The 27100-nt window shown below is 40.7% G+C and overlaps 1 protein-coding gene across 19 annotated transcripts in view; it reads right to left on the bottom strand.

Moving 5' to 3' along the window:
• The window catches only part of NAV2 (neuron navigator 2), a 555491-nt gene that overhangs the window by 40965 nt on the left and 487426 nt on the right, over positions 1-27100 (bottom strand). For 9 of the 19 annotated variants that reach the window (XM_083748518.1, XM_083748520.1, XM_083748503.1 and 6 more), the window contains 10 exons: positions 24550-24688; positions 19861-20152; positions 17467-18169; positions 16190-16654; positions 13989-14054; positions 12516-12560; positions 9655-9815; positions 5405-5593; positions 1291-1343; positions 1020-1043 (listed from right to left, as the gene is read on the bottom strand). In XM_083748518.1, coding sequence (XP_083604644.1) covers positions 1020-1043; positions 1291-1343; positions 5405-5593; positions 9655-9815; positions 12516-12560; positions 13989-14054; positions 16190-16654; positions 17467-18169; positions 19861-20152; positions 24550-24688 — 2137 coding nt within the window. The remainder of the gene's footprint in view (positions 1-1019; positions 1044-1290; positions 1344-5404; positions 5594-9654; positions 9816-12515; positions 12561-13988; positions 14055-16189; positions 16655-17466; positions 18170-19860; positions 20153-24549; positions 24689-27100) is intronic. The other 10 variants (XM_083748516.1, XM_083748517.1, XM_083748505.1 and 7 more) reach the window with 2 other exon arrangements.

Genomic DNA, 27100 nt, shown 5'->3' with positions numbered 1-27100 from the left:
TCATTTGGGAAATGTGACTGGGAGCTCTTGAGCACAATCAATCCCACCTGACAGAAGTGTAGCTTGAATTTGGTGCCAAACTGAAAATGGCACACCACTGCTGCAAAAGAACACTTGGGCCTCCACACTGTTTTTTAAAACACAAAGGCAGCAGCTATACCCACACGATGCAAATTAGATGATAAGGTATGTAGAAAACTGAGATAAGCACTAAAAAAGAAACCCAACAAGGAAATTCAAACAACACACACTTAACAGTGTGAAGAATACTGCAAAACATACACACTGGTGGGTTTTCTCTCTCCAGCAGGAACTGGTGAGTATAGATCCCATGCCCAGTTCTTTGCATGTTCTTTGACCATCACTGATGGATTGCTTAAACTCCAAGTGATGGTTTGAACTCCATCATTTTTCTAGTCTTTTCCCAGCTCTTGCCACGGAAACAAAAGTTTACACTTGAAGATGGGGAGTAATATTACTGGACAGTAGCCTGGCCAGGCTGTTCAGTGCCTTCAATTCCAGTGTGTCTAGTCTAGTTTTGGTCTGGAAAATGAACAGCCTGCAACTTGGAAAAGGAGACACAAAATAATGGGTGCCAAACTGAGTCTGGAAACATCTAAGACCAGCGATGAACTGCGGACATCAATAAGTACAATAGCCTTTTCTTAGTCTACGAACTTAATGTAACTCTCAATGCCAAGAAATACAAATATGCAAGAACCTTTTTTTTTTGTATGAGCCAGTCTGCGCACCATTTATGACACTGGGTACATACAGCCCTCTTACATGCACAGTTCTGCATATAGGAAGGAGCCTGACAGGGTTGGCAAGAAGAGATTTACTCATGTGGGAAAAGCATGTGCAGAAGGGCAGGATATTGCAAGACACTGTTCTTAGGGTCATCGATTTTATAAAAGCTGAGACTATTGCCACTGTGAATGCCAGACTTTTGTTTTAAGTGTGCCTGCCACTGAAGATGGAAAGGTTACTAATATGAAAGAAAAGGACCTCTTCCTTACCTCTGACTGGCATTTCTCTTCAGGCTGGAAAAAAGAATTAAAAATGATTGTGTGAAAGTCATATTGATTATTTATTTGATACCAGATAATATTGTCCAAAAACAAAGGGAGGAAATTGGATGATTTCACATGCTTAGGTATCATAGAAAGCAAGAGGATGTAAGGGCACTGCTAAGCACAGAAATTCTTTTGGTGCAATTTAAGTATGTTTAACATTTTGTGTGCCCAGTTCTGAGCATTAAGATAGTCATTTCCGTTTTATGACACTCACCGTTGAGTAAATAGATGATGTGCTTGAAACCAAAGAGAGAGAGGATCCATGCACTAAAGGAAACATAAAAAAGCAAATTGCTCAACTGATTCCTTGTGCACAACACAGTAAATGACAGCAGATAATTCACTGTGGATGCTGCTAGCAGCTTTAACATTTCATCAGCAGCCTATTAAAAAATTGCATCACCAGTCATAAACATATTTACTCAAAAAAATCTTTGCAGAAGTGTCAAGAAGTAAGCTGAAATAAATGGAAGCATTATACAGAGCATACCCAAAAATGATCTCAAAATAAAACTTTTTTTAAATTTAAAAAATCATTATTGGGATGTAAACATTTGCCTGCCTCTTATGTTTCATACATTACAAAGTTATGATAGTGCATGAAAAATGAAACAGAAGATGATGAGAAGCAGACAAAGTAAAGGTTAAACTGACCAGTCCAGTTTCACCATATGGTTGGCCTGAAGCATAAACAGCAAAAGGGAGTTAAAAGGTTTTATAAATAAAGAAGGCTGAATATTTAGGTGTTAATATAGGTAAAGACTCATATTAAGACAGCAAAGAGGAAAAAATGAATATATTTTGACATTTTCTCTAGTGCGGGTTTCCCCATTCTGGTGCCTTCCAGATGAAGCTTAGCCGAGATTCCTGCATTGCAGGGGGTTGAACTAGTTGTCCCTTGGGGTCCCTTCCAACTCTACAATTCTATGATTCTAGGGACACAACAGTAGTAGTCTATTAACATCTGGAGGGCACCAAGTTGGGGAAGTCTTTTCAAGGGGGATAAAAGTGGGGGAAATACAAAAAATATGCTATTGCAAAATAAACAAATTCAACTGGCTTAGAAACAGTAAGTTTCTTCTAATGCTATGAGTACGCAATAAAGCTGTGTTATGCAAATCGCAATTGCCTTAAGCATGTCTAGTATGTGGCTGGAAATCTGCCATCAGCAATAAGTAGTACAGAGGCAACGAGACAAGCTGCTTCATTATTGGCCATCCCACTTCTCTCCCTCGCAACAGGACAGAACCTATAGATCCTGTTTCTTTTACACAGGATCCCTTTAACCTCACTCCCTCCTGCCATGCCGGCTCTGTACCAGAAAAGACATTTCAAACCCAGGTCCCACCATGTTGCTTTTCTTATAAAACACATTAATAACCTGTGCTACTAAAGAGACCGCTGAACTCACATAACTCCAAAGAGCACAACCAGTGTTCAAGGATGATGGAAGTTGTAGTCCAACACCATCTGGAGGGCCACAAGTTCCGCATCCCTGCAGTAGAACATTAAAACACCCCCACCCCCACAGGCCTCGGGCTAATTAAACAATTTATGGCCTTTTAAACCATAAAGTATTGTTTTTGTTATGTATTTTTGTGCTTTTTATATTGTGAACTGCCCTGTGATCCTCGGATGAAGGACAGTATAGAAATTTAATAAGCAAAATAGTAAAATAGCAAACTAAAAAGAGCTTCCCTGAGGCAAGACTTAACAACTGTGTGTTTATTGCACTAAAGAAAATAAATAAATAAAAATCTGGAAGTGCCAATAAACAAACAACAAACAAAAGGGGGGAAACCCCCAAGAACCAATCTGTATTATTAAAAATGATTTCCACAATGACAGAGAAAGAAGTTTGTTTAATATGCACTTTACATCATAGGTTGAATCAAGTTTAGAGTACACAAACTAAAACAATTGAACTTTAAACTGGAAGTGGTTCTATGCGCATGATCCAAATTTAGCAGTGTTCACTTAGTCCCCGTGGGACTATTGAAAATATGCAGGCTAGCTCTACCTGCAGAAACATGATCAACTTTAAAGTGAAGTAGGCTTGGTTGTATGGTCATTCTACATGGATGGGAATCAAAATCCCAATTGCCGTCCTTGCTGAAGGAGCCTGTGTGCATCCATACCTCTGCTGTCCTTCAGAATGATGCTGACCACATGTCATCTGGATGTGTGGCTGGCATATGTCTCAGTGTCAAAGGGGCACAGCTAGCCTGTGTGTTCTCAATACAGTGGTACCTCAGGTTAAGAACTGAATTCGTTCCAGAGGTCTGTTCTTAACCTGAAACAGTTCTTAACCTGAGGCATGCTTTCATTAATGGGGCCTCCCGCTGCCGCTGCATCGTTGGCACACAATTTCTGTTCTTATCCTGGGGCAAAGTTCTTAACCTGGAGCAACCACTTCCTGGTTAGCGGAGTTCGTAACCCGAAGCGTCTGTAACCCAAAGCGTCTGTAACCCAAGGTACCACTGTAGAGAGTACCTGATTCGGGTTACAGTAATATTACATTTCACAAGCCCAATAAACATATACCATTAAGTTTTTACTTTCAGTAGCAGCTCCATTCTGCTATGTCTGGCTTTTTTGGATTTTTTTCTTGTAAACTTTGAAATAAGATTGTGTTAGACATTTCCAACTATTTGTAAGGGGACCTTTCCAGGAAAATAAATTCTATGGTGTGCTCATAATCCCCAAGTAAGAAAATGATTCTGTCTTAAGTAATTTAATTTTACATTAATCAAATAAAACTAATATTTTGGTAACTTCTTAGTAGACCTAAATGTGTGTGTGTGTGAGTGTGTGTATAAATATATTTGAAAATCTGAATACTGATTATGATTTTCTGTTGCTTCAGAACTGTATATTAAATTACTCTACTTTTGGACTTATATTAATCTTGGCATGCCAAGCATTTTGCATATTTCATTCAGTATGCTCTCAATTTCTCCTTCATTAAAGGTTATAATTCTCATAGTGTGCCATAGCCAAAGGAATGAAAATAGTTTTAAATGCTATTATGAATTAAACTAAAAATACATTCATTGCCACTGTTGCATTGTCCACATAATTTGTGGAAAAGGGCAAATCAGAAAATCATATTGGCCTATTAATGATTTAATAGTTTGACATGAAAGTCAAGAAGCAAAGGAATTTTTTTGTCTTAACTTATGCCATTAAAACAACTATTTGTTTTGCTTTCTTCCATGGCATTCATAATAATTTTATAACATGTATTGCAATACATACAAGGACACAGCAAATTCTAACTTTGGCTGGGAAATTTGGCAGTGTGAAATGGAGCGGTAGAGCCACCACCATATTCGAAGCCCTGACACTAATGCTGACCAAGTAAGGAGGAGGGGGCACTATTTTTAATTTTTTCACTGCACCAATTCCAGGCTGATGCAGCAAAGATGATTAGAGAGCTCTTTGAGAGCCAGAAACCAGCAGTTCCTTGAACAATCCACCTCCACCCGACTGCCACCTATTAGGGCCTAGAACTGCAGCACGAAATAGCCAACTGATTGATCTCTCTCAGAAAGACAATGCTTAAACTACGTGAACAAGTTATGAATCCAAACCAGCACTTCGGCTTTTGAAAAATAGCTGGTTTCTAGGCAACATTGCAACTTCAAAGGAAAATCCTGAAAATATGATGTTGCATGTGCCATAACTGAACTTTCCCAGATGAAATCATTATCCACAAGGACAGACACTCACAATCCACATCTGACAGACAGTATGAGAAAGAAGCCTGAACTATGGAAGACAAAGATCTACTCTGTTCAAGTTGGAAAATTGCTACTTGGAACATCTTGAACTGAAAGGTAAAGGAAATGAATTTTAGAGGCTCTTAAAAGGTACAGAAAATGGCACCATTCACATTTATATACAGAGGGAAACAATAAGCAGTTGATTATGAAATGCTGTGCATCTTAAAATGCAAGGACACAAATATTTATGCAAGGATATTCTTCAGTAAGAACCATTAGGATTTTACGAGGTATTTGACAGAATGTGTTGACATCTGAAAGCAATGGTTAAATGTTTTAGTGGTCTTAGGCAAATTAGTATCACATCAGGACTCAAGTAAAACATTCCCATCACCTCTGTTTACCTCAATTAACTTTTTTTTTTAAAAAAACAACCTATATTTTATATTTGCAATTTTACTTAAATATAAACAAGTCAATGTTAATCAACATTATGGTTAAACACTTGAGAAACTTTAATAATGTTTGATTCAGTTTTTTCCCCCAGCAAATTTCAATTGGAAACTTGATCCAACTTTTGAAAAAGATTTTCAGCTCACTTACCCTCTTCAAAGCCATCCCGGAATGACCCCGAACGGCTCATTGTCCTGCTCTTTTCATCCAGTGACATTGAGCTGTTCCGGAACCGGGTGTCACTGTAAGGATCATAAGGGCCATCCGCATTAGAAAGACTGTGCGTCCGTAGCATGGTTGGGTTTGACAAGCTCATCTGGGCTGCTGTGGTGGGGCTTGCTAGAAAGCAAGGCAGACACAGAAAGTTCAAAAATCTATGCACATGCAACTACCAAAAGCAGCAACTCTATCACTACAAAAAGATATCAGTCTCTGTCTACATCTAATTAACTGAAAAGCTATACAAAGCCAACAATGGTACAAAGTTGATTTCAACACATGACACTGAGCTCATTGAGCAATCTTCTAATCACAGACATTCATATTCCACACAGGCTTTCATGTTTCCCCCTCCCCTCATTCCTATGTCCCCTTGAATTTTGGAGTTAGCTTGGTTACTCCTGCATCAGCATCAAGACTAATTATGATTTGTTAAAATGTTGCTATAGCACTAGCTTTGAGTAGTGATCAAGGCAGAGGGAAGGCAAGCAAAGGTCCCCAAGAACTCTGGGGTGCAGAGACAAGGATTGCAGATGCCTAGGCACAGGCCCCAACACAACTCCAGACCTCACCTGAGATGGGTCCTTCTGAGTCAAAACCCCTAGAACAACACTCCTGGGTCAGAACACCTTTAAAAGAACCACTACTGTCATCACTAAGAGCCTCTCTATATTCAGTCTGCCACCTGGCAAAGAATATAATGTACCTGGGCATATATAACTGAGCAGCAAAAGAGTGCAAGGACACTGCTTTAAACATTTTTAGATACTAATGACATACAGGGAGTGGGTGGCGCTGTGGTCTAAACCACTGAGCCTCTTGGGTCTGCCAATCAGAAGGTTGGCGTTTTGAATCTGTGCAACGGGGTCAGCTCCCATTGCTCTGTCCCAGTTCCTGTCAACCTAGCAGTTCAAAAGCATACCAGTGCGAGTAGATAAATAAGTACCACTGTGGCGGGAAGGTAAACAGCATTTCTATGCACTCTGGTTTCCGTCACAGTGTTCCGTTGTGCCAGAAGCGGTTTAGTCATGCTAGCCACATGACCTAGAAAGCTGTCTGTGAACAAATGCTAGCTCCCTCGGCCTGAAACGAGATGACTGCTGCACTCCATAGTTGCCTTTGACTGAACTTAACCATCCAGGGCTCCTTTACCTTTTACCTTACTAATGACATATGTGGGTTTTGTTCGAGCAAGGTGTCTTGCTTGGAGCTGTCCATGGTACTGCTGTCCCTACACATTCTGACTGATTAATAGTTGCCATCCCTTTTACTTCCTAACACCATGTCTGTTTCCTACCACCCACTGAAACCCTATTCTACCTACAGCTGCACACTCTGGCTTGGAGCTAAAATACTGATCAGTGAAAATACTGGTGAAAGCATAATACTAATTATGGTTAGCTCCAAAAACTTTAAAGAAGGGAATTTTACATGCAAGAGCAGGGCAGAGAAAAGAGTGCAAGTCCATGGGGCACTCAAGTACAGTTAGAAGACTGGATGGCATTATACCTACACTGGTCTTCATTGGTAAGCTACATCAAACAAATGTCTCCTCATAATACATCAATTCTGTAATCATCAGTGGAATAATTTTCTATCAGACATAATCCATCACCCAAAGTAACAAAAATGATGATTTGTACAGAGAATGAGTGCTGCTTGTTATTCATTCTAGTTCCAAAATTAAAGCTCCACTTCCCATTTCATATAGAGTTAGCATTAGCTTAGAATAAAATGGACTCAAGTTTTCCCATCATACTAGCAAAGCTGATGGGACGAGAGAAACAAAAAGCAATCCCTGCAAAAGGCATGAATCCCAAGTTGTTCACTGCAGGTGTGGTCTGGCTTATTTCTTCTATCCTTCAAGAAAGCACAAGTTCTAAGCAAGCAGTAAAAGCTGCAGGAACAGGCAATATAGGCTTGCATCTCTTACAACATGTGTTTTAATCAGATTTTATTGCAGTGTCTTGGCATTTTATTGTATGTCATTACTGTTGGTAGCTATGTTAGGCACTGGTTGATGGAAAGGTGGGGTACAAATTTAACAAAGAAATAAATTATATGGTAAATATATAATCTTAATCAAGAACTTTGACACTTTATTAACAGGATTCCTTGAAATACACTTTTTTAAAAAGCTCCTTGAAGATGGAACTACTTCAATGCAGAAATCAGTAAAATTACAAGGATAGGCCACAGGTTTCTGCAAGTCACAAAGCAATGCCCCACGGGTATACACTTAGCTTTTTCATATATAGTCATTCTTGTAAACTGGTGAATGTATTTAAACATAACAGTCAAACAAGAGCAAAGTACTCCAGGGTTTGTTTTTAGGGAGATATCAAAAATAGAAATGTACAATATTTCATAATTAGTATCTGGAATTAAGACGGGTATATATGTATGGAATTTTCCTTCTTGAGGTAAGGCATTTACAGGACTGGGTTCCCAGGATGAAGACTGTGTTAATATAGCTGGAGCTCAGGCTATAATCCAAGTGAGCTTTAAAGGACAGGAAGAGTATGGGGTTTGAGAATCCTGAATGCGAATGATATGACTGTTAAGCCACACACTGATAGGGGAGGTTCCTTACTGGTTTGTCAAATAACACTTTTTTAATATTCAAGTTCATAAGTTTACTGTTCTAACCAAATGTCATGACAAACTTATAGAAATAGTGCTAATACAATAATACAGAACATACATCCACAAAATAAGCCAACTTCCATGATGAAAGACAGGGAAGATATCATAGACACCGACAACCTCAAATCTATCTTGATTTCAGATTATACCTCCAAATCTCCAAAACAACTTATAGCGATTTTTTTCTCTTTTTTTATTGCAGCCACTGCATAGAGGGCCATTCAAGATTACTTATTTTGAAAGAAACCTTCAGGTTTTGTTCTAAGTTTAGCTATAATGCTCCCTTTTATAATGCTTCACTTCTATTGTTACTTATTGTGGCAGATCATAAAAAATCTTAATAAACTGTTGAATATTAAGTATCTATATATGCATTAAATAACCTCTATTTTTTATATCAGCAGCAATGCCATACACATCCATAGGAAAAAATGCCTAATTTAACTACCCTTCCTACTTTTCTTCTCCTGGAATTTCCTGACAACTGGTATTGTACTTCACTCTTTTTTTAGTGATTTACTTGGCAACCTTGACAGCAAATCTTCTTAGCATCTCAGTTACTTGGTCCCTGGACCAAATAACACTGTTGTAACATGACTACACAAACATGGCAGTAGTATCTTTTGCTAGCATTAGATGTCATCAGGCAAGAGCAATTAATGCCATATATGGAGTACCATCAGTGCGAAGATCTTGGTCATGGACCATGGATAAATTGCAATTTAGTGTGATTAGGACTGTTGTGTAGCAGAATCCTTTGCTCACAGAAGAGAAGGGCATGAACTGAATATCACCCACAAGAGATGGCAGCTACTTCCCTTCCCAAGCTCTAAAGCAGGAATGGCCATTGCTATTCAGGCCCTTTCTGCCATGTTTATCTAAATTATAGTCTCTGTGTTTGAGATGATAGTGCTGCAGCGTCAACTTTTGCCTCTTGCCTTACTGACCACCATTGTGTGGCCCTCAGATGGCTGTCCAGAAGGAACTTTGGCCCTTGTTCCCCACCCCGGGAAACATCCCACACTAATATACCCTTAAGGACATGACAAAACTGCCTATTTTTCCCCTGGCACTCTCCTCTCTTAGATTGCTAGGCCAGTTACTGCTGGTCTTCCTAAGGCCTCCTTTGCAGATACATCTGTCCTGGATCTTAAAATCTTTGGGTTTGGCTTCTCCCATGCCTATCTCTCTGTACTTGCCTACGGACTTCCTAGCTCGACCTTTTCCCTCTGATTACGGTATACCTCATAATGTAGCTGCCATACTGAAAGGCCTAGAGAGTTGCTAAGCATTCCATTCTGGGTGATGAAATGATATATAAAACGTTACAATGATGTGGAGGAGGGGAACGACTGAATTTAAATAAAATTATTTTTAGAAAATATTTGATTCCGAGTACTATCACCATACAGTTGTGCAGGCAGAGATCCCACTTTCGTTTGTGGTGAGTGAAAAAATCAATGCGCTATCTGTTACTTTGCAAAGGTAAGCATGCTAAACATGTTCCAATTATGCAAAGCAAATAGTTCACTCACCCAGTTGGGAGAAGTTAAATCTAGTTCCAGAAGGTGATGTGATGCTGGAGCCAGAGGAAAATGGAGAACTGACAACTGTATCCTGAAGTCCTCCTGCAGAGTGTGAACGCAGCCATTCTTTTGCTTCTTCTTGACTGCGAAGTTGTGATGAAGGAGTATACCTGTGCAGAAAAAATAAGCTTTAGCATTTGCTCAAAAAATGTTTCGTTTACCGAAAATCCATAAGCACGTGGACAGGAAAACAGGCAGCGAGCCTGAAAGAAGTCTCCTGCCTACCAGAGGCCTTTTCTTTTCTTTTCTTTTCTACACTGGATTGTGCCAATAGAAGGAAGTTAAATGGGGTGGGTGGGGGAGACTTTGGGAGTCTTAAAAATGGCTTTTCTTATATTCAAGCCATGTAAATGATCAGAATTTCACTTCCAAGACAAAATGTTTTAATTTCATTTTACAAATGTTGGCTGAGTATCCAAACTCATGTGAAATGCTACTTTTCAGCACAGGACAAACATGTTGTTGGAAAGGTGTGTGAAGGATCTGTAGAAAGAGGACATAGTGAAGCAAAATGAGATGCATATAAGCATCCATGAAAAGAAATAGTGTGAACTGAGAGGAAGCTTTCACATGGCTAGAGATTAACAAAGCAATCATTTCCTGGGGCCGTCCAGCCACAGGGATAATTGGAGTGGAGAAATCACAACTGCATCCAAAGCTTCAGACTGGTGTGGCAGAGGAAATATCTCAGAGGAGTCCAGTTCCCTCTCAATGGGCTGGCTCAGGTCCCAGCAGATCTTTAGCCTGCGCTGCTCTGCTTCACTTTGAAAGACCTTGTTGAAAGGCCTTGTGTTGGCTTCTGCTGATGGTAAGATTTCTGGCAGCAGCTCCCAAACAGCCAGCATTTCCTGTGGCGGCGAAGCCTCCTTGACTACAAAACCTGGCAGAATTGGTCAGAAGGACACCTTCACCTAATCATAAACCCTATCAGGGGTGTAGATGCATCCCTAAGAAAGCTACACCAAGCTTGTAAATAGGCACTTACATAAGGTGCACATAAAAGTACAAACTGTCTCCAGACAACTGGGCAAAGATGTTAGCTCTTCCCTGCTTTTCAGGCTGCTGGTTAGAGTATAGGATAGGGTTGCATTCATCCAGAATTTCCCAGACATAGCTAGAATACGGCAGCCGGAAGCAATGTCTAGGCAGAAATCACTGAAATGTCCGGATGTATGGCAACCCATGTTGGAGGTCTAGATGATGGCAAAGATTATAAGATTTTGAAAAAAAAAAAAAAAAAGGAAGCTCAACAGCTTTTTGTGTGTCCGGATTTTCACTTTTTGAAATATGCCAACCCTAGTATAGGACCAGGAACGGAAAGACTAGATTAAAATTCCCACTTAATCATGAGAGTCAGTGGTCAGCCTAGCTAACCTCACATGATAGTTGTATAGGCAATGTGGGGCTTGAGTGAGGGTGGCGGGGTAACAACCTCCCCATTCAGGGAGAATAGGATATAGAGCTAATAAATTTTAAAACACACAACAGAGGTCTACTGGTATTTGCAAGACTGGGATTACTGGTCCTTACAAACCAAAAAGGAACAAAAAACAAAAAATGGTGAGGAGGAACCCAGGTAAAGCCCATTTATATGCAAATATAAATTTTGTGCATGGCAGGTTCTGGATCACAGTGATCATCACATCCTCAGTTATTTTTTAGTCTTTGAAGTAAATGAGAATGCACAACTTCTAAGAGGGTACTGGCAACACCACTGTCTTTCTGCCATCAGCCTTGAATTTTGAGTATTGGTTTCAGATACTGAAGATAAGTCATTCATGTGTATAGATCTTTCAGGGATTGGAACCATAAACAGACACACAAAGTTTAGCACAATATGCTAAAGAACAAAAGTGTAAATACCTACCTCTTTGACATTCAAATACTTTAAACTTAAAAGATGTCATTCATTATTTAGCTGGAGACATTTGACAGGCACAGAAAACAATTCAGACCGACCAATCTCTCCCCACCCTCACCCCACAAATTAGCAAAATGCTTTTAGCACCTAGCTCAGTGTGACAATCAAAGCTGCTGCAAAGAACAATGTCTTTGTAGTGCAGAATAAATTGCAGCTCTAATGTAAAGCCATCATTTCCGTTATCTAAAAAAGTATTTATAATACAGTCTGAAATTGAACTGTTTTGCCAGATACTTTCCACTGAGTGAGTTCAGTGCTTTCATTTTATTGTATTCAAGTTAATGAACCTAGTAAACCTAGTAAACATGTTTAAAGTCTACTTTCTTTACAAAAGAAACATATTCTTCTATGTAATTACTCTTAATGTCAAATCATATGTATTATATGTTTTGGAAGCAGACATTTATGGAGCACCTGATTGGTTTGATACTTTTTTGTATTTAAAGTACTAGTATAGCTCCAACTGTTGGATTGTAAAATGTGCATTTTTAATGACCTCTAAATTCCTCTTGATCTGCATTTCAGAAGTTACACTGTGAGAATAACATCAACTAGTTACTACTTTGGTCGTAAAAGCTGCAAATTATTGCAAATCAAGCTCAGTGATGGTTTGTGAGATGCGCTTTTCGAAGAGCCAGCCAGCTACTGTTGCAGTCCCTGCTCAAGCTGAGATGTTACCAGATGGAAAGAAGCATGTAGGGTAAAGGAAAGGGGGCAATGACCTGCTTCAAAGAGGCTGAGGGAAGAAGGAGGAAGAGATTGCAGCCAGGTACTGCAAAAGCTGAGACCACCACCACCACCAGCACTACTGACGGCCACAAGGGACACACAAAGCAAAGCTCCAAAAACCACATGGAAAACTGCTTATGCTATGTGGAAACACCAATACCTGAGTCCTTTCTTAGGCAAAGTGTTCCTATCAAGATGAGGGTCGCTGTAGAAAAGTTAAAAGAAAAGAACTTCAGAAGAAAAGAACGAAAGAGGAGAATTAAAGATCAGCTTGAAAGAGAGGAGAATTCACTATTAAAACAGCTGCACCATGGTACTGGAAAAGATAACGAGAGCCCCTGCCAAGCCGACATGCAAAAAACCTTCTTACCACGTGTGGGTTGTGTTATATACAGAACATGCACAAGGGACCATGCAAAATGAAGACTTTGGACCCTCAAACCACTGAACTGCATGTAAGCAGCATTTTACTTTTATGTGACTTTTCATGGTCATTTGAAGATAGGGATCACACAGTGACCTTCCTGTTTCTCTTCCACAAATGTGGCTGGAAGAAGCTAGCTTTTAATATGAAGTGTGCATGCCTCAGATGAATGCATTTAGGACACAGATGGCCACAATCTTGTTTTCTGTCTCTATCTCTAACAAATGCACACCACTGAAAATGGCGACTAGGCAAATGACCAACCAACAGGGATCTGGGTTTCCACTTTCAGGAGACCAGGGTACTACTGTGGTCCAGATCACATGTGATTGTTCCTGGCATCCTATACACAGTAGGAATGGCTACTGTTATAAATTCCCACAAGGGCCACCATTAGCCACAAACACATTTGCTTTAAATAAGGTGTGACAGGTGTGTTGATAATGCCACAGTATGAGACATTTAAAAAGCAGTTGCAACAAATGCTTTTAAAATATACTGCTTTAAACAAACTAATAATAATAATATTGGATTCTCCAATGGCAAGACATTCAATCTAGCTGAAAAGGTTTCCCCACCTACTGAAATCTGAAATGGTACCCGTGCAGGAGACATAGAAGCGTTAGAATTAATTCTCTATCAGTTACTGGTGTCAGATGAACAAAGCACAGATGACAGCAACAGCACTTCTGACATATCTTGCTTCCTTGCTTTCGTTTTTACAAGGACACACAGATACCCCTACAATCCTCCCTCTCCCACCCCACAAGCCAAAATGGGTGAGCAACTTGTAACAGAAAATATATTTCAGCCACGCTGGAAGGGTGGGGGATAGAGGGATCAAGACAAAAAGGTGATACGGCCTGAAACGTGAGGGAAAGCAGCATGCCACCAGAATGCCGAAATGCTAGTGAGAGTTTACGCTGGCAGATAAAATTATGGAACTTTAAAGAGATTGTTCATTTTGTTCTTGGAAAAACTGCTACACTCCCCAGCTTTTCCACATGCCTCTCCCCAGAATAAACTGGGACACAGCGCTGTAAAACGGTCTCTCACTGGCATGTCTTTTGAGTGACGGTTTACATATCCCAGTGAAACACACACACTCTTCACTGAGCACAGTCTTGCACAATACACTTTTGGCTTCTCAAGTGTGAAAATGAACCTTCTCGGCTGTTTGTGCATTCTACTGCCCTGAGACAGCATTACCTGTCCTGCCTCCTGGGTAAAGTATTTCTGCAGAATTTGGGACTAGCAGCAGGGGAAGAGAGAGGGCTAGAAGAATAAAGTCCAACAAGACAAAAACAAAAACAACAAAAAGAGAGAGGAATATTAGCACAAAAGGAAGAAAGGGAAAGAGCTTTTGTATGTTACGATGCCACAGCAAATTAGAATGTTCTAAGTGGAAAAAAGTTCTACAACGGGGTTAGATAAGCTTCAAAATTTCTTTCAACTCCTGTGGTTTTCACTGGAGAAACATTTAACGTCAGTTCCAACTTCTTTATTTTGTGGTTTCTTATCCACACAGTGGTTGCATGAGCACCATTTTCCATAGGAATGCAAACTGACAAGGATCTTGAACAAATGGGTAAGTTGGAATGCCGTTGCAGATCCATGACCATAAAACCAAGTTGATAGGTGCCATTTCCAAACCAAAACAATCTGAGGAACTGCAGATACTAGAACCCAAGTTTTGCTTTGAGTGGTGAACCAACCATTGAAATGGATCTGGGAAAGATCTAAATACTGGGGTATTCCTATTTCTGGGGTGGATATGGAGGGCAGAGAATAACTGAGAGCATTCTGGTGAAAATGCTTTTATTTAGAACAAACCTCCCCAGCTGCCATAGCCCAAGATGGGTAGGAATTGTATCATTCCTACGTTCTGTAGAAGGCTCAGCACATCTTTTCCAAGAAAAGGTAAATGTAGTAATATAGCTACAGCAGCAGTAGTATAGCACAAAAAGCTCAAACTATCATCAATTATACCAGAAAAAGTGACATATCCATTTTGTCTTAGTTTAGCTTCTGGAGCCTACCTTCTAACTTGCTCTTACTCATCAGATCAAAATTGTGGTAGTAAGTAAGATCAATGAAAATAGCTCACTTTTGCAATCAAAATAAATATAGGGTGACAAAATTAAACTGGATTATTTAAGTTATCATAACTGTGATGGATATGTCCAAAAGGGAACAGCAGATACTAAACCTTAGGGCCAAACTACATGTGAGGTTAAGAACATCATTAAATGCATCTTTGCAGCTAATGTGCAGGTTTCTAAAAATACAAATTACACCATATTGATAATTAATGGGAACAGAGTAGATATGAAGAGGGAATTTAAGTCTTTCATCTTCTGCAATCCTAAAGAAAATCTCTCTTCTGAAGTTGCTATTTGCTTTGGGGGAAAGCTCCATGGGCATTAGTGGAATAGTTTCCTCCACATCAAATACCAGCATCACAGGAAGGATTCTTCCCAGGGCTTCCCTGGTCTGTCCTGTTCCAGTTAATTATTTGTTACTTAAACCAGATACTGCAATTTGCTTTTATTTTAATGGCACATTAAATGTCATATGTCGTTTGGCCCCTAGTATTTCAAAGTACTTAACATTCATTATCTCATTAATTACCAATAGGCCAGTATTGCTGTCCACATGTTAAAAAGGGAAGAATGAAGCGGATTGATAATAGCTTGCCTAAGATTATCTAACAAATTTGTGGCTGAGGTGAGATTTGAACTAAATCCTTCCCAACTCACATCTCTCCCTATGTCTCGGGCACTATGCTTTATGTTGAGTTCTTATGCCTTGATCTATGAAATTATAACCTACACTAATTTATTGGCCTAATACAGTACTGAAAAGTAATGTGCTGAGATCTAAATGGCAGAACAGGATGCCCATCGAATGGATGGACATGACAAAGCATGCTGCTCTTTTCAAGTATGGTTTGACAGGAAATAAAGCATGTTCTTCATAGTTGCCACATTATGTCAAGGTGTATGCCAAGCCTCTTATTCATGGCTGTAGTTCTCACTGGTGAAATCTGACTTGTGATGATCCAGTTCATATATGAGGTGGTTTGTTATTACCCGTCTGAAAATCTAGGCACTTTCCATCATACATGTTTGGGAGCCCACAGTTAACAGAGATTTTTTAAAGGATGACAGGCACAGTGATCACAGCCATCTGTTGAACTCCCTAGATTAATTCATGCTTGCACAACAATTTCTCCATCAATTCTTATTTACCTCATAGGAATGTCAAACTGAACAAAAATAAGTTATCCTGAATGACACTTGAACTCAGTGGGAATAATTCACAGTGAAACATGTCATGATTAAGCTACCAATTACATAAACCACAGTATGTAACACAAAGGTCTTCGGGGGGGGGGGGGGAAATCTCACCTCTCTGACAATGTTGTCTTTACACTGTTGGTTCTAACAAAGGGAGTCAGCGAGTCATCTTTAGAAGCTGCAATCAAGCCACTGGACGAGTTGTGGCTCAGGCCGCCTCCACTGCTGAGTGAAATATCTATGGATTCACAACTGGTGTGCAGGCTGCTAACAGACTGGTATCCAATCCCATCCTTGCTAACAGCAGAAGAACTACTGGCATTAGTGCCCCAGGTTAAGCTGTTGGAAGGAGCCGAATGAGCTGAACTGGGACTAGAAGCTAATGGAGACTGGTTCATGTCTGCATTCTTGCTATAAAGGGGACTACTACCACCACTGCTCAGTATGCCACTGCCAGGAGAATCCAGGTTCCCCTGTTGGTTCATGGTTGCATGTGGGTTGGAGATAACCACTGAATTTTTCATGCTTTCTGCAGTTGTGATGGGAGCTTGTTTACTTGGCTTTCCACCAAAAAGTCTGAAGAAGGGAAGAAAAGGAAAGAAAGTCAGGAAACATACTGAGAATCTTTGAGTTTAAACTTTTTTTTCATATTTTACTTGGCTCAAACACATTTGAGAGAAATCCTTATTTGTCAGATTAACTGGATACATTAGAGATTATTTCGTTCCGATCTATACTGTGTGCAGATGGACATCCACAGAGTATAACCTGCACTCAGAATAGGCAAATTGGTGTCAGTGCACCAATGAGTGAAGCATACTAATGCTGACTTGGATTTGAATGAAGTGTGATAGCTTCCCCCTTTCCTCTATGTTCACCTCTGTCTCTAAATGCTGGATCAAATAAGGTCATTCTAGGATTTCCCTCTGCCCATGGGGGGGGTTAAGGGGGAGGACATGGGCACCAAGCACACATATAAAGTATATGCAATCTTGGCTAGGATCACCAGAATGACTGTTTCTAGCTATGAACAGGTCTGCAATGATGGTATTTTAGCAAATCTGGCATGCAAAACGTGTATTCTTCTTACAAAAGGAAAGGAAAATTTCATTTTCAGAAGAGGTGATCTTTTGGATTTCATCCAGAATGGCAGTGTAACAGAGGATTTATTGTGGCTAAAGTCGTTCCCAGAGACTATTTCATTCAGTGTTTCACTCTGTTTTTACTTTATACACTGTTTTTATGGCTTTATGCCATGAAGCTGTCTATACATTATCATCATCATCATCATCATCATTTCTGTTTAAAGAATGTCAAAGTCAGAATATAACCCCCCAAAGCTTCTGAACTCCTTTCAGGCACTGCACAATTGAACAAGCTCTACATACCTGCGCAAGGTAGGGGAGGCTACATCTGGGTACTTGACTCCTTGCTGGTGAGCACTCTGGGATGCACTTGAAACCGGCTGAGATGCTGGGTTCATTTTAACAGAATTACAAGAGATTACACTTTCGTTGTCCGATGAGATCCCTTTCTCTTTATCCGTTTGGTTGACTAAACCTGGCAGAGAGCTCCCAAGGGCAACTTTGGCTGGCTCTCTCATTTTAGGAACAGGCAAGCCTGCTGACTTGCTACTTATGTTGGAATCTATGCTGCTGGTGCTAGATCTATTGCCAGCTCCACTTCTGCTGCTGGATTTGCTGGGCCTAGGTAAACTCCGGTACTGAAGATTGCTTCGAGTACTAATGGCTAAGTAACCATCATCCTGATTCTGTGAGCCATCAACACTAGTCTTCCGACCAGTTGACCTTCCCATAAGTCCAGATGACTTGGGGATTTTGCCCAGGGTAGCTGATCTACTAGTGATAGTTGCCCCACTAGCTGTTATTATGGTCATGCCTACAGCTGACCCACTCTGTTTTTTAAATCCAAATGCATTTGTGTTAGCAGCAGCTGTTCTAGAGTTATTTGCAGAAGGTTTCTTTGATTCATCACCACTGCTCCGTCCTGCATCTGATGGGGAACGTTTAATGTGTCCGGATTTGGGAGAAATTCTACCCTTTTCCGATACCTTGGCATCATCAGTTTTTCCTAGGAAAAAAGGAAAGTAAGTTCAAATATTGCATGGTATCAAACACTGTGCACATTAGTATAAAGAAGTGATGAAAAAGCTTAAAACACCTGAAAAACAAGAGTATGTGGAAGCATTCTAATTTTTTTAATTTCTAGAAATCAATAGCACTATGCACAGGAATGACAGGATAATATAACTACTGTGTTTAAAAGTGAAATTTGAGCATGTGGGTCCAATGATTCAAACCAATTGAGCATGGTATCCTTAGGGCAGATGTGGCAAAACTTTGGCTCTCAGGTGTTGCTGAACTACAACTCCCATTGGACCCAGCAAGTACAGCCAATGGCCAGGGATGATAGGAACGGTAGTCCAAAGGTTCCCCACACTTACCCAAGGGCAGTGCTATTTTTCTAGAAAATGAGGTGCCGGAATTAACCATGAATACCTCCAACTGAGAGGTGCCAGAACTGAGTACCACTGAGTTCCAGGTGAAAAAAAGCCCTGCACTAGGGTATGAAATATTGGGGCAATTGGAGGTGGTTGTGCAAGAATGAGGCAAGGCAGTGCATCAACCACAGTGGTCCCCACCAGCCACACCCCTCCTCTCCTCGCCTCTCCTTTCCTCACCCCCATATCTCCTTGTTTAAAGTTGTTTTGTCCATATTGACTTGCCAGCAGCCCTGGTACTCTCACTCTCCCTTGCTCTGAAGAGGGGGTACATCCTAAGTGCAAGGCATTCTGGGTGATGTGGGCCACAGAGGGCTTGTGCTGCTGCTGTTTCACAGTGGAGGTTGGAAAATATTTGTTTGCACTTAGTTTAGAACAGGGGTCAGCAAACTACGGCCTGCGGGGGGTCGTTAAACTGGCCCCCGGCCCTTGCCGCCTGCTCGGTCAGTTCCCGCTTGGAGCTAAACCAGCGCGGTGTGCCAGTTTAGCTCCACGTGGGGACTTACTTCCAGGACACAGCCACGGCTTCCTATTGGCTGCAGGAAGCTTCTGCAGCCAATAGGAAGCCGCAGACGCCACTTCCTCCCTCGTCATGGCTCCGAAAGCCCGCGGGGAAAGAGCAGTGGGCGGGCACACATTTGCACGGGTGTGCACACTCCCATGCACGGGCGATCCGGCCCGCCGGCGGAAAAGTTTGCCGACTCCTGGTTTAGAACCTCAAAGTTACTTTAAAATTAAGGGTACCTATACACCAGGCTAAAGGTGCCTACACACTCAGTTTCTCCTGCTATATTTCATTTGGAATGGCATGCAGTGTTAAGAAACGTGCAGGGACAATTAGTTATCACAGCTGGATATGATGCTTGCAAGGCGATAGGTTGCATATGCAACTTACACATTTTCTAATTAAGTAGATTGTTATTTTAAAAAAGAACAAGCTGGTCTTAACTAAGCATTCAAAGGTGCCTTCAGATTTATTTACACTTTCAAGAAAACACACGTGTTCTACTGCTTAGCACATACATCATCCATTCAAGAGGCAAATTTCACCCCAGTTACAAGACACTATTGAGTCGACATCATTGTTGGCAGGACCTCTTCAGTTTGGCACTGGTACACAAGGGCAGAGATTTATTGCACAGTTCTCCATCAAAGACAAGCATAGATCAAAATGCAGTTGAAATCCTGACAGAGGAAATTTTCTTCTAACTGCACAAATTCTTGGCCTGCATTGTTTGTCTGTTGGCTGTGCATTCCTCACCTGTTCCAGGTGTCTTCAAAGTTCCTGAAGTGGCTGCCGTTTTTGTCCTTGGTGTGGTAATGCCAACCTGAGCTGACATGCCCCGTCTCCAGGAACCCGTCTGAGAAATGACTGTGTTCTTCCTCCCCGAATTGCTTTTATCAGATTCATCAGAAACATCAGAGGGATTCCTTCTCCATTTAGACCCAGGCTCCATCTTCACACCACTGTCTGAGCCACCATCGGATTTCTTGATTTCGTCGCCAGACCACAAGGAATTCCGCTCCACTTGGGAATGCTTTTCAGCATCAGTCTGAAGAGAAAAAGGAAATCATAAACTTGTAAACTTTTTCTTCCCCCAGCATCAAAAATCTAACCCTTGAAAACTTCACTAATTATTTAAAGACCTCACTAAGGACTTTTTACTTAGCTATTTTTGTCTCCTTTACAATATTTTTTTTAAAAATCAATTCTAAATACAAACAATAATTAAGCTAAATCACATTTTCTGTAAATTCATTTCTAATGCATTTAAGCAAAAAAGTCACTAAATAAAAGACATAAAAATAAGATTTATAAAGGTGAGAAATCAACTGATTCATCCTGAGCTTCCTCACAATATCTTTTACTGCAAGACAGGAACCCACTTCAAATCTGTGTTGTGAGCTTCTTCCTTTGTTCTGCTTTCCTATCTCCTTACTGGCAATGTGATCTGTGGAGTATGAAGAAGCAGCTTTTCGCAAGACTGAAATGTGTGCTTCCTGCACACCCACAGCCTCACTCTAACTTTATCATCAACTGAGGTGAGAAATTTTCAGAAGTGGCAATGCTTCACACCTGATGACTAAATTTAAATTTGTGATTACCTAGAATCTCCTAAAAGCCCGGTTTATTTATTCCGCACAATTAATTTTCTCCCCTTTTCCTCCAAACGTATGCTACAAGCTAGGACCCTTCAAGTACAATATTATTATTTTTTCTTCGTATGATGACCAAGGGAAGGGACCCTGTTCTGGGATGTATTCTTTATCTGCACTCTTTTGTTTCACTTGCACTGGCTTCATCGGCTTCACCATCCACCCGAAATGATTTGCAATTCAAATCCCACACATGGAGACTGACATCCACAAATGCCAAAATAGCTGAAAAAGCTGTGAACCTGCTACACATATGGGAACCCAAAATTGCAGGCGCTGGGGGAACCTGTGTCTTAGGGCACTCTATTTATTCCTTATCCTGCTGAGTGGGTCCTTTTATTTCCTGCCCTGTTTACATAAATAAAACATTTCAAAATGCAAAATAGGCAACATTTTTCTTCAGACATGAGGCATGATCTTACAAACTAAAGGTGACCTGGGCTCATGTTTCATGGGTAGGAGGGCATTTTCGGCCATTTTCAGATGTGGAAGAAGAGCAACTGCCACATTTTCAGAGGGGTGGAATGACAGAGGCTTCTATTTTCCTTTTTTAAATAAAACATTTTTAAAAAATAATTCTGCCACAACAGCTACACTCCTCCAAACAGCCTGTGAGGAGCATCCCTGTAATGTATCACCTGAAAACATGACATCATGGTGTATAATTGTTCTGAGTGCACTGGTGAGGGGAAATATTCAAGGTGACCCTCTTTTGCCCAATGAACAGCAGCCATTTCCATTCAAGGAAGAGAAGCTGCACTCACAGAAGGACTCGTTCAGTTGAGTGCAATTCTTGAAAATACAGTGGTACCTCGGGTTACATATGCTTCAGGTTACAGACTCCGCTAACCCGGAAATAGTACCTCAGGTTAAGAACTTTGCTTCAGGATGAGAACAGAAATCGTGCAGCGGCGGCAAGGCAGCAGCAGAAGGCCCCATTAGCTAAAGTGGTGCTTCAGGTTAAGAACAGTTTCAGGTTAAGAACTGACCTCCGGAACAAATTAAGTACTTAACCCAAGGTACCACTGTATAATGAAAATGCTAGATGCAACCCACAGTCCCACTGATGCCAAACCTCACAGTGTAATCATACAAATTCGGCAAACTGAGTGAAGGTGCACATGCCCCGAGGTGAGGCGAGAGGCTTCCCTCCAGAAACTTAGCTTACTTCAGCAACCCTTTACTCCGTTGGATTGGTTTTTATTCTGCAGGTCTTCAAACTGTTGTATTTTAATAAACATGACCTTGCCCTGACATGCTGTGGCTTGTTTCCTCTTTTGGGGTGTGGGGGCAATGGTGCTTCTGCCTTTAGCAGGCATGGGTTTGGCCCACCCACCCCTCACCTAGGAAGAGAGCCTCCTGCCCTCTTTTTCACAGCCTGGGCTTGTGCTAGCTGCTTTTCTTGAGGAACTGCATAGGAATTTTGTGGGGAGCCCCTGATTGGCATCTGGGACTCCTCTTCTTATTGTTACATTTCCTCAACTTGCCGTGTATCAATACTTCTGGGGTGTGGGGGCAACTAGGTACCACCAATTTAAAACACACATGAAAACTCTTGATGCACAACTAGAGGCAAAACTCTTTAACGCAGCCACAGCTATGCACTTCATGGCAAGAGAACAAAGAGTAACACTTCATGGCAACTGCACTGTTATATTAAAAACTGCTATTAAAATATTTTCATGTTTCAATTAAAAGAAAAGAAAAGAAAGAAGTGAAATAATAGTTGCACAGAAATATTTACGAAACAGCAACGGTTAGAAAGCATGGACAAATTGCCTTTGACTTGTGAAAACCCCTAAATTATTGCATGCTTCAAAGAACTTTTAGATGTAATCAGGTTGTATCCACTTTGGAAAGCAAAAGAGAATGCAAATTCTTACAGCTTATCTTGGGGACAGAAAACTTCCAAATTGCATACTGATGCAAAATTCTTTACTGTTTTTGGATCTGTTGGCTAGGAACACTGGAAGCTCCTAGAATGCCACCTACAGACATTAAATATAAATTTCTTGTGAAAAGCTGCCAAAAGACTGGATAGCTAGTAACAACATGCAACCTTGGAAAATAATAGTGCATTTCATTAAGTAGACAGGTTTACATTTCCGCTGAAAGTGTAATCATCTTTACACTTTTATTTGAACTAAATTAAAAATCTATTCCTTAATTAATAGTAGATTATACAGTTTCAGTGTCAAAGAAAGAAAAAGAACTATTTGTTAGATGTGTGTGGTCTTACTCTTTTTTCAAGTTCAGCACCTAATTGTTACATTTCTATGGAAGCTGAAAAGCCACCAATCCTCAGCACAGACAAAGGTTGCTGTGTCTTTCAACTCTCAGTGCTGGGACACTGCCTTGAGACAGACTGCAATAGGTGAAGTGTGTTTTTATTTAAAAATAGTTGGCCTTGTATGTAACCTCCGTTTGTGACAATGTGAGAAAAGGATGTCTGTGTATATTTCACACTTGGTATGTATGAGTGAAGTCTCCATGAAAAGAAAAGTTTCTAATCTTGAATATGGACCTTTGGCATGTTCAGTTGTATATGTGTAGATAACACATGGGTCTGGGGGGCAGAGGTAGGCAGAATGGTCTAGTATTACTCCGCCCCCCCCATATGTTTGGTCAACAATCAATACTCTCTTGACCACACAGTTTAAGGCAATTCTTTCATTCATCCAGACCAATGTAAGATCATTCAGAGAAAGGAAGAATCTGCATACCAAATAATAATAATAATAATAATAATAATAATAATAATAATAATAATTTTTAAAAAATTATTTATATCCCGCCCTCCCCAGCCGAAGCCGGGCTCAGGGCGGCTAACAACAATAAAACAGTACAAAAGTACAGTACAACAACACTCTAAAATCATTCATTATAAAATTAATTAAATTCAAGCCACTGGCCACCATTGGGCCAGAGCTCCGCGTAGGTTGCCAAGGGAGGGAGTCAGGCTGCGCCCTGGCCAAAGGCCTGGCGGAACAGCTCTGTCTTGCTGGCCCTGCGGAAAGATGTCAAGTCCCGCAGGGCCCTAGTCTCTTGTGACAGAATGTTCCACCAGGTCGGAGCCACAGCCGAAAAAGCCCTGGCTCTAGTTGAGGCTAGCCTAACTTCTCTGTGGCCTGGGACCTTCAAGATGTTTTTATTTGAAGACCGTAAGTTTCTCTGTGGGACATACCAGGAGAGGCAGTCCCGTAGGTACGAGGGTCCTAGGCCGTATAGGGCTTTAAAGGTTAAAACCAGCACCTTAAACCTGATCCTGTACTCCACCGGGAGCCAGTGCAGCTGGTATAGCACCGGGTGAATGTGATCTCGCAGCGAAGACCCCGTAAGGAGTCTCGCTGCAGCATTCTGCACCCACTGGAGTTTCTGGGTCAGTCTCAAGGGCAGCCCCACTGAAAGCCACCTACTGTAGCGCAACATGGGCAACATGTAAAATAAGCAAACATATAAAATAGTGTATCAATTTTAAAAAGCACATGACAATCACCAAAACATATAGGGACATCAACAATTCATTATTCTAGCCTGGTCGTGTCTCTGCTCTGATCTCTAGGAGCAGTCAGGAAACATCAGAATCTGGAAACCGATCTATGTTTTCTTAGAAGCAGATCCCACTGTATGGAATGAGGTATACTCTTTAGGACGGCAGCCTTGAAATCCAGAAGCTTCAAATGAAATAAGTCCTTAATTCTCTTTTGGTAAAGCAACAATATACACAGGCTCATGAGGCAGTGAATACCTCCAACACTATTAAAACATGTCTGCTATAGAAAGGAAACCTTACCTGGGAATCTATATTCTTACGAGAGGATGCAGGTGTGTTGGCATAGGAGCTGATGGAGGAGCTTGTGTTAATGTCATCGGTGCTGAGGTTATCTATGGTGTCACTGATCCCACTGCTGACAGAACTGCTGTCATCCCAGCTGAGGGGAGGAAAAAAGCCACAAAAACTTCATAACTCAAACAAACAATAGCCACAGCTACACCAAGAAGCCAGGTGACACACAAGGGAGCTTTAAAACATCTCAGGGTCACACAGCAATTATTGATTTAGGCCTCTAGAAACAGCTTCAAACAGAATCAAATGTTAATTCAGGCAACTTCCCTAAGTGCTTTTTTTAAAAGAACGCTGACGTTATTGCTGTTGTAGCTTTCTTACTTTTACACAACACAAAATCATGCTATCAGATTTTTACGCAGAAAGTGAGAGAAAAGGTGGCAATTTGGAGGAAGGTGGGCAATGAACTTCATTCTAGATTTTTGCTAAAGTGAAATGAACCACTTGGAGCTTGGTATTTCTCTACAATGTTCTGGCATAGACTTATTTCTATTACCTACCACTTATTTTATCATTTTTAAGAGTGATTTACAGTGGTTTGTCTGTTGGGAATGTTGTGAGGCAGACGATTACTAGTTACAAGTTACAGAAGGGGCAAAGAGCTAGGGGCTTGCTCCTGACCACACAACTGAGGTGGACCAATGGCCTGACTCTGTGTGAGGCCACGGCCTATATAGCCCTCAGGAAGAGCTTCTGGAAAGAGTAACACATGAAGCAAATCTTTACCGGTTCAAAGACAAATGTGATCTCATACAGAAGGCCTCTCTGTGCAAGCCACCGGGTGCTCTTATTAAGTGTACCTGACAGGATGATATGCCCTTTCATCAACCTCTCAAGAGCTAGATATGCAGTATCACTTCTAAACTCAGTTGGGGTTGGCGGGGGGAAGGTGGAGATGAAGCAGAAATTCATTCAGGAGCTGCCAGCTGGATTCAGTTTCTAAAGTTACACCATGCGCAAAAACAAAGACTTACTATGTAAGACTTGCCTCTTCAAGCAAGAGGCAATAGTGTGTTTTTTAAATCCTCTGAGCATGGAATGCAACATAGAATAAAAGCACATATGCAAAAGTTGTAACTGATAACACATGAACTGATTTAAATATGAACTACTAGTGGAGAGATTTGTAAACAGGAATATAATATTTTTAAAGGTCAGAAAAGGCCCTAGAGAATTATTAGGCAGTGGCCCAGCTGTTTGCAATATGTTTTGGGACATATTGCGTAAAGGACAGCTGGGATAGGCACACATCCCCCGGGATTAAGTTTCACCAATTTCAATGGAGGTTGTTCCAGACTAAGGTCTGGTTCTGATACTGTATCTTTTATCTCCAAATCATAGCTTTGAAATGGGGCGTGAGCTGCTGTCTTGCAGACTCCTCATTGCTCTCAGAAAAATGCCCCCCTACCTTCCAGTTTGCTTTAGCCACTCTTCCAACATGTTATTTCAGTTCTGGTTCACAGTGAACGCAAAAACTGGGCCCCTGATTAGCCTCAATCGTGTTTATTTTTGTTATTAACCTTGCACTGAGCTAAACTGTGTCAGTCAGCAATAAATAATAGGATCACTATCTTCTGACACAGACACACAATTTGGAGAGGGAGAGAGCTTAACAACTAACCATAGTTAAAACCATCAGTGAATTCTGCATGCAAAGGGGGAAAAGACTGGAGGAAAAGGACTCTACTTCCATGGTTCCCATCCTTAATCATGGTGAAAGAACTGGCAGTGTTCTTTACTTTTTACTTAGATAGCAGCCAATTAACATATTAGCTGCTGCAGAACTGGAGAAAGGTATAAACATAGTACACAGTAGTTGCTTCATAATATTTCTGTGTTATTACACCATTAATATTCCTTTCCTTCCAGCAAACATAGTCTTCCTAATGAACTGCAAACAGAATATAATCTAACCAATAGAAGAGCAAGCTCATGAAAATTATGGACAGCAAAATGTTTGATAGATCTAAGAATGCACGCAAGCACTCTTCTCCTCTGTAGAAACCAACTCCAGAATGTAGCTTTATACCAATTTTAAACCACTTCATTACACATATTGTTTTAAAATGTTGCCCTTGCTTCAGTTTCTCAGTGGTTGCATTCAAACGCAAATGGAAAGGAAGGGAAATGTAACAGCCCTCCTAATTACAGCACTCTATGCTCCGTGAACAATGATAAGATCTTTGTAATTTAGCTGGGGCAATCAATAACTTCTGATGCCAACAAAAGTCCACTCAGCCATAACTTGAGACCCTATCTTATTTCCTTTTAGTCACTTGATCAATCAAATGAAATCTACTTTCAATGCTGGAAAATTATTTGAGTGCTGAGAGACATAGTCATTTTCCTTCCTGTTGTGGAAAGCCATTTTAAAACTGAAAATAAAGCTGAAATTCAATCAGACAGGTAAGACATTACAATTTGAAATAGAAGAAATGAAGCCTCATATGATGACTGAGGTAAGTCCTCATAGAGGACTGAACTTGTTTAAGAACAC

Source organism: Podarcis gaigeae (genome assembly GCF_964106915.1).
Source record: "Podarcis gaigeae genome assembly, chromosome: 1".
Taxonomy (NCBI): domain Eukaryota; kingdom Metazoa; phylum Chordata; class Lepidosauria; order Squamata; family Lacertidae; genus Podarcis; species Podarcis gaigeae.
Note: the sequence above shows the minus strand (reverse complement) of the source record. Positions and strands in the feature narration are given on the sequence as shown.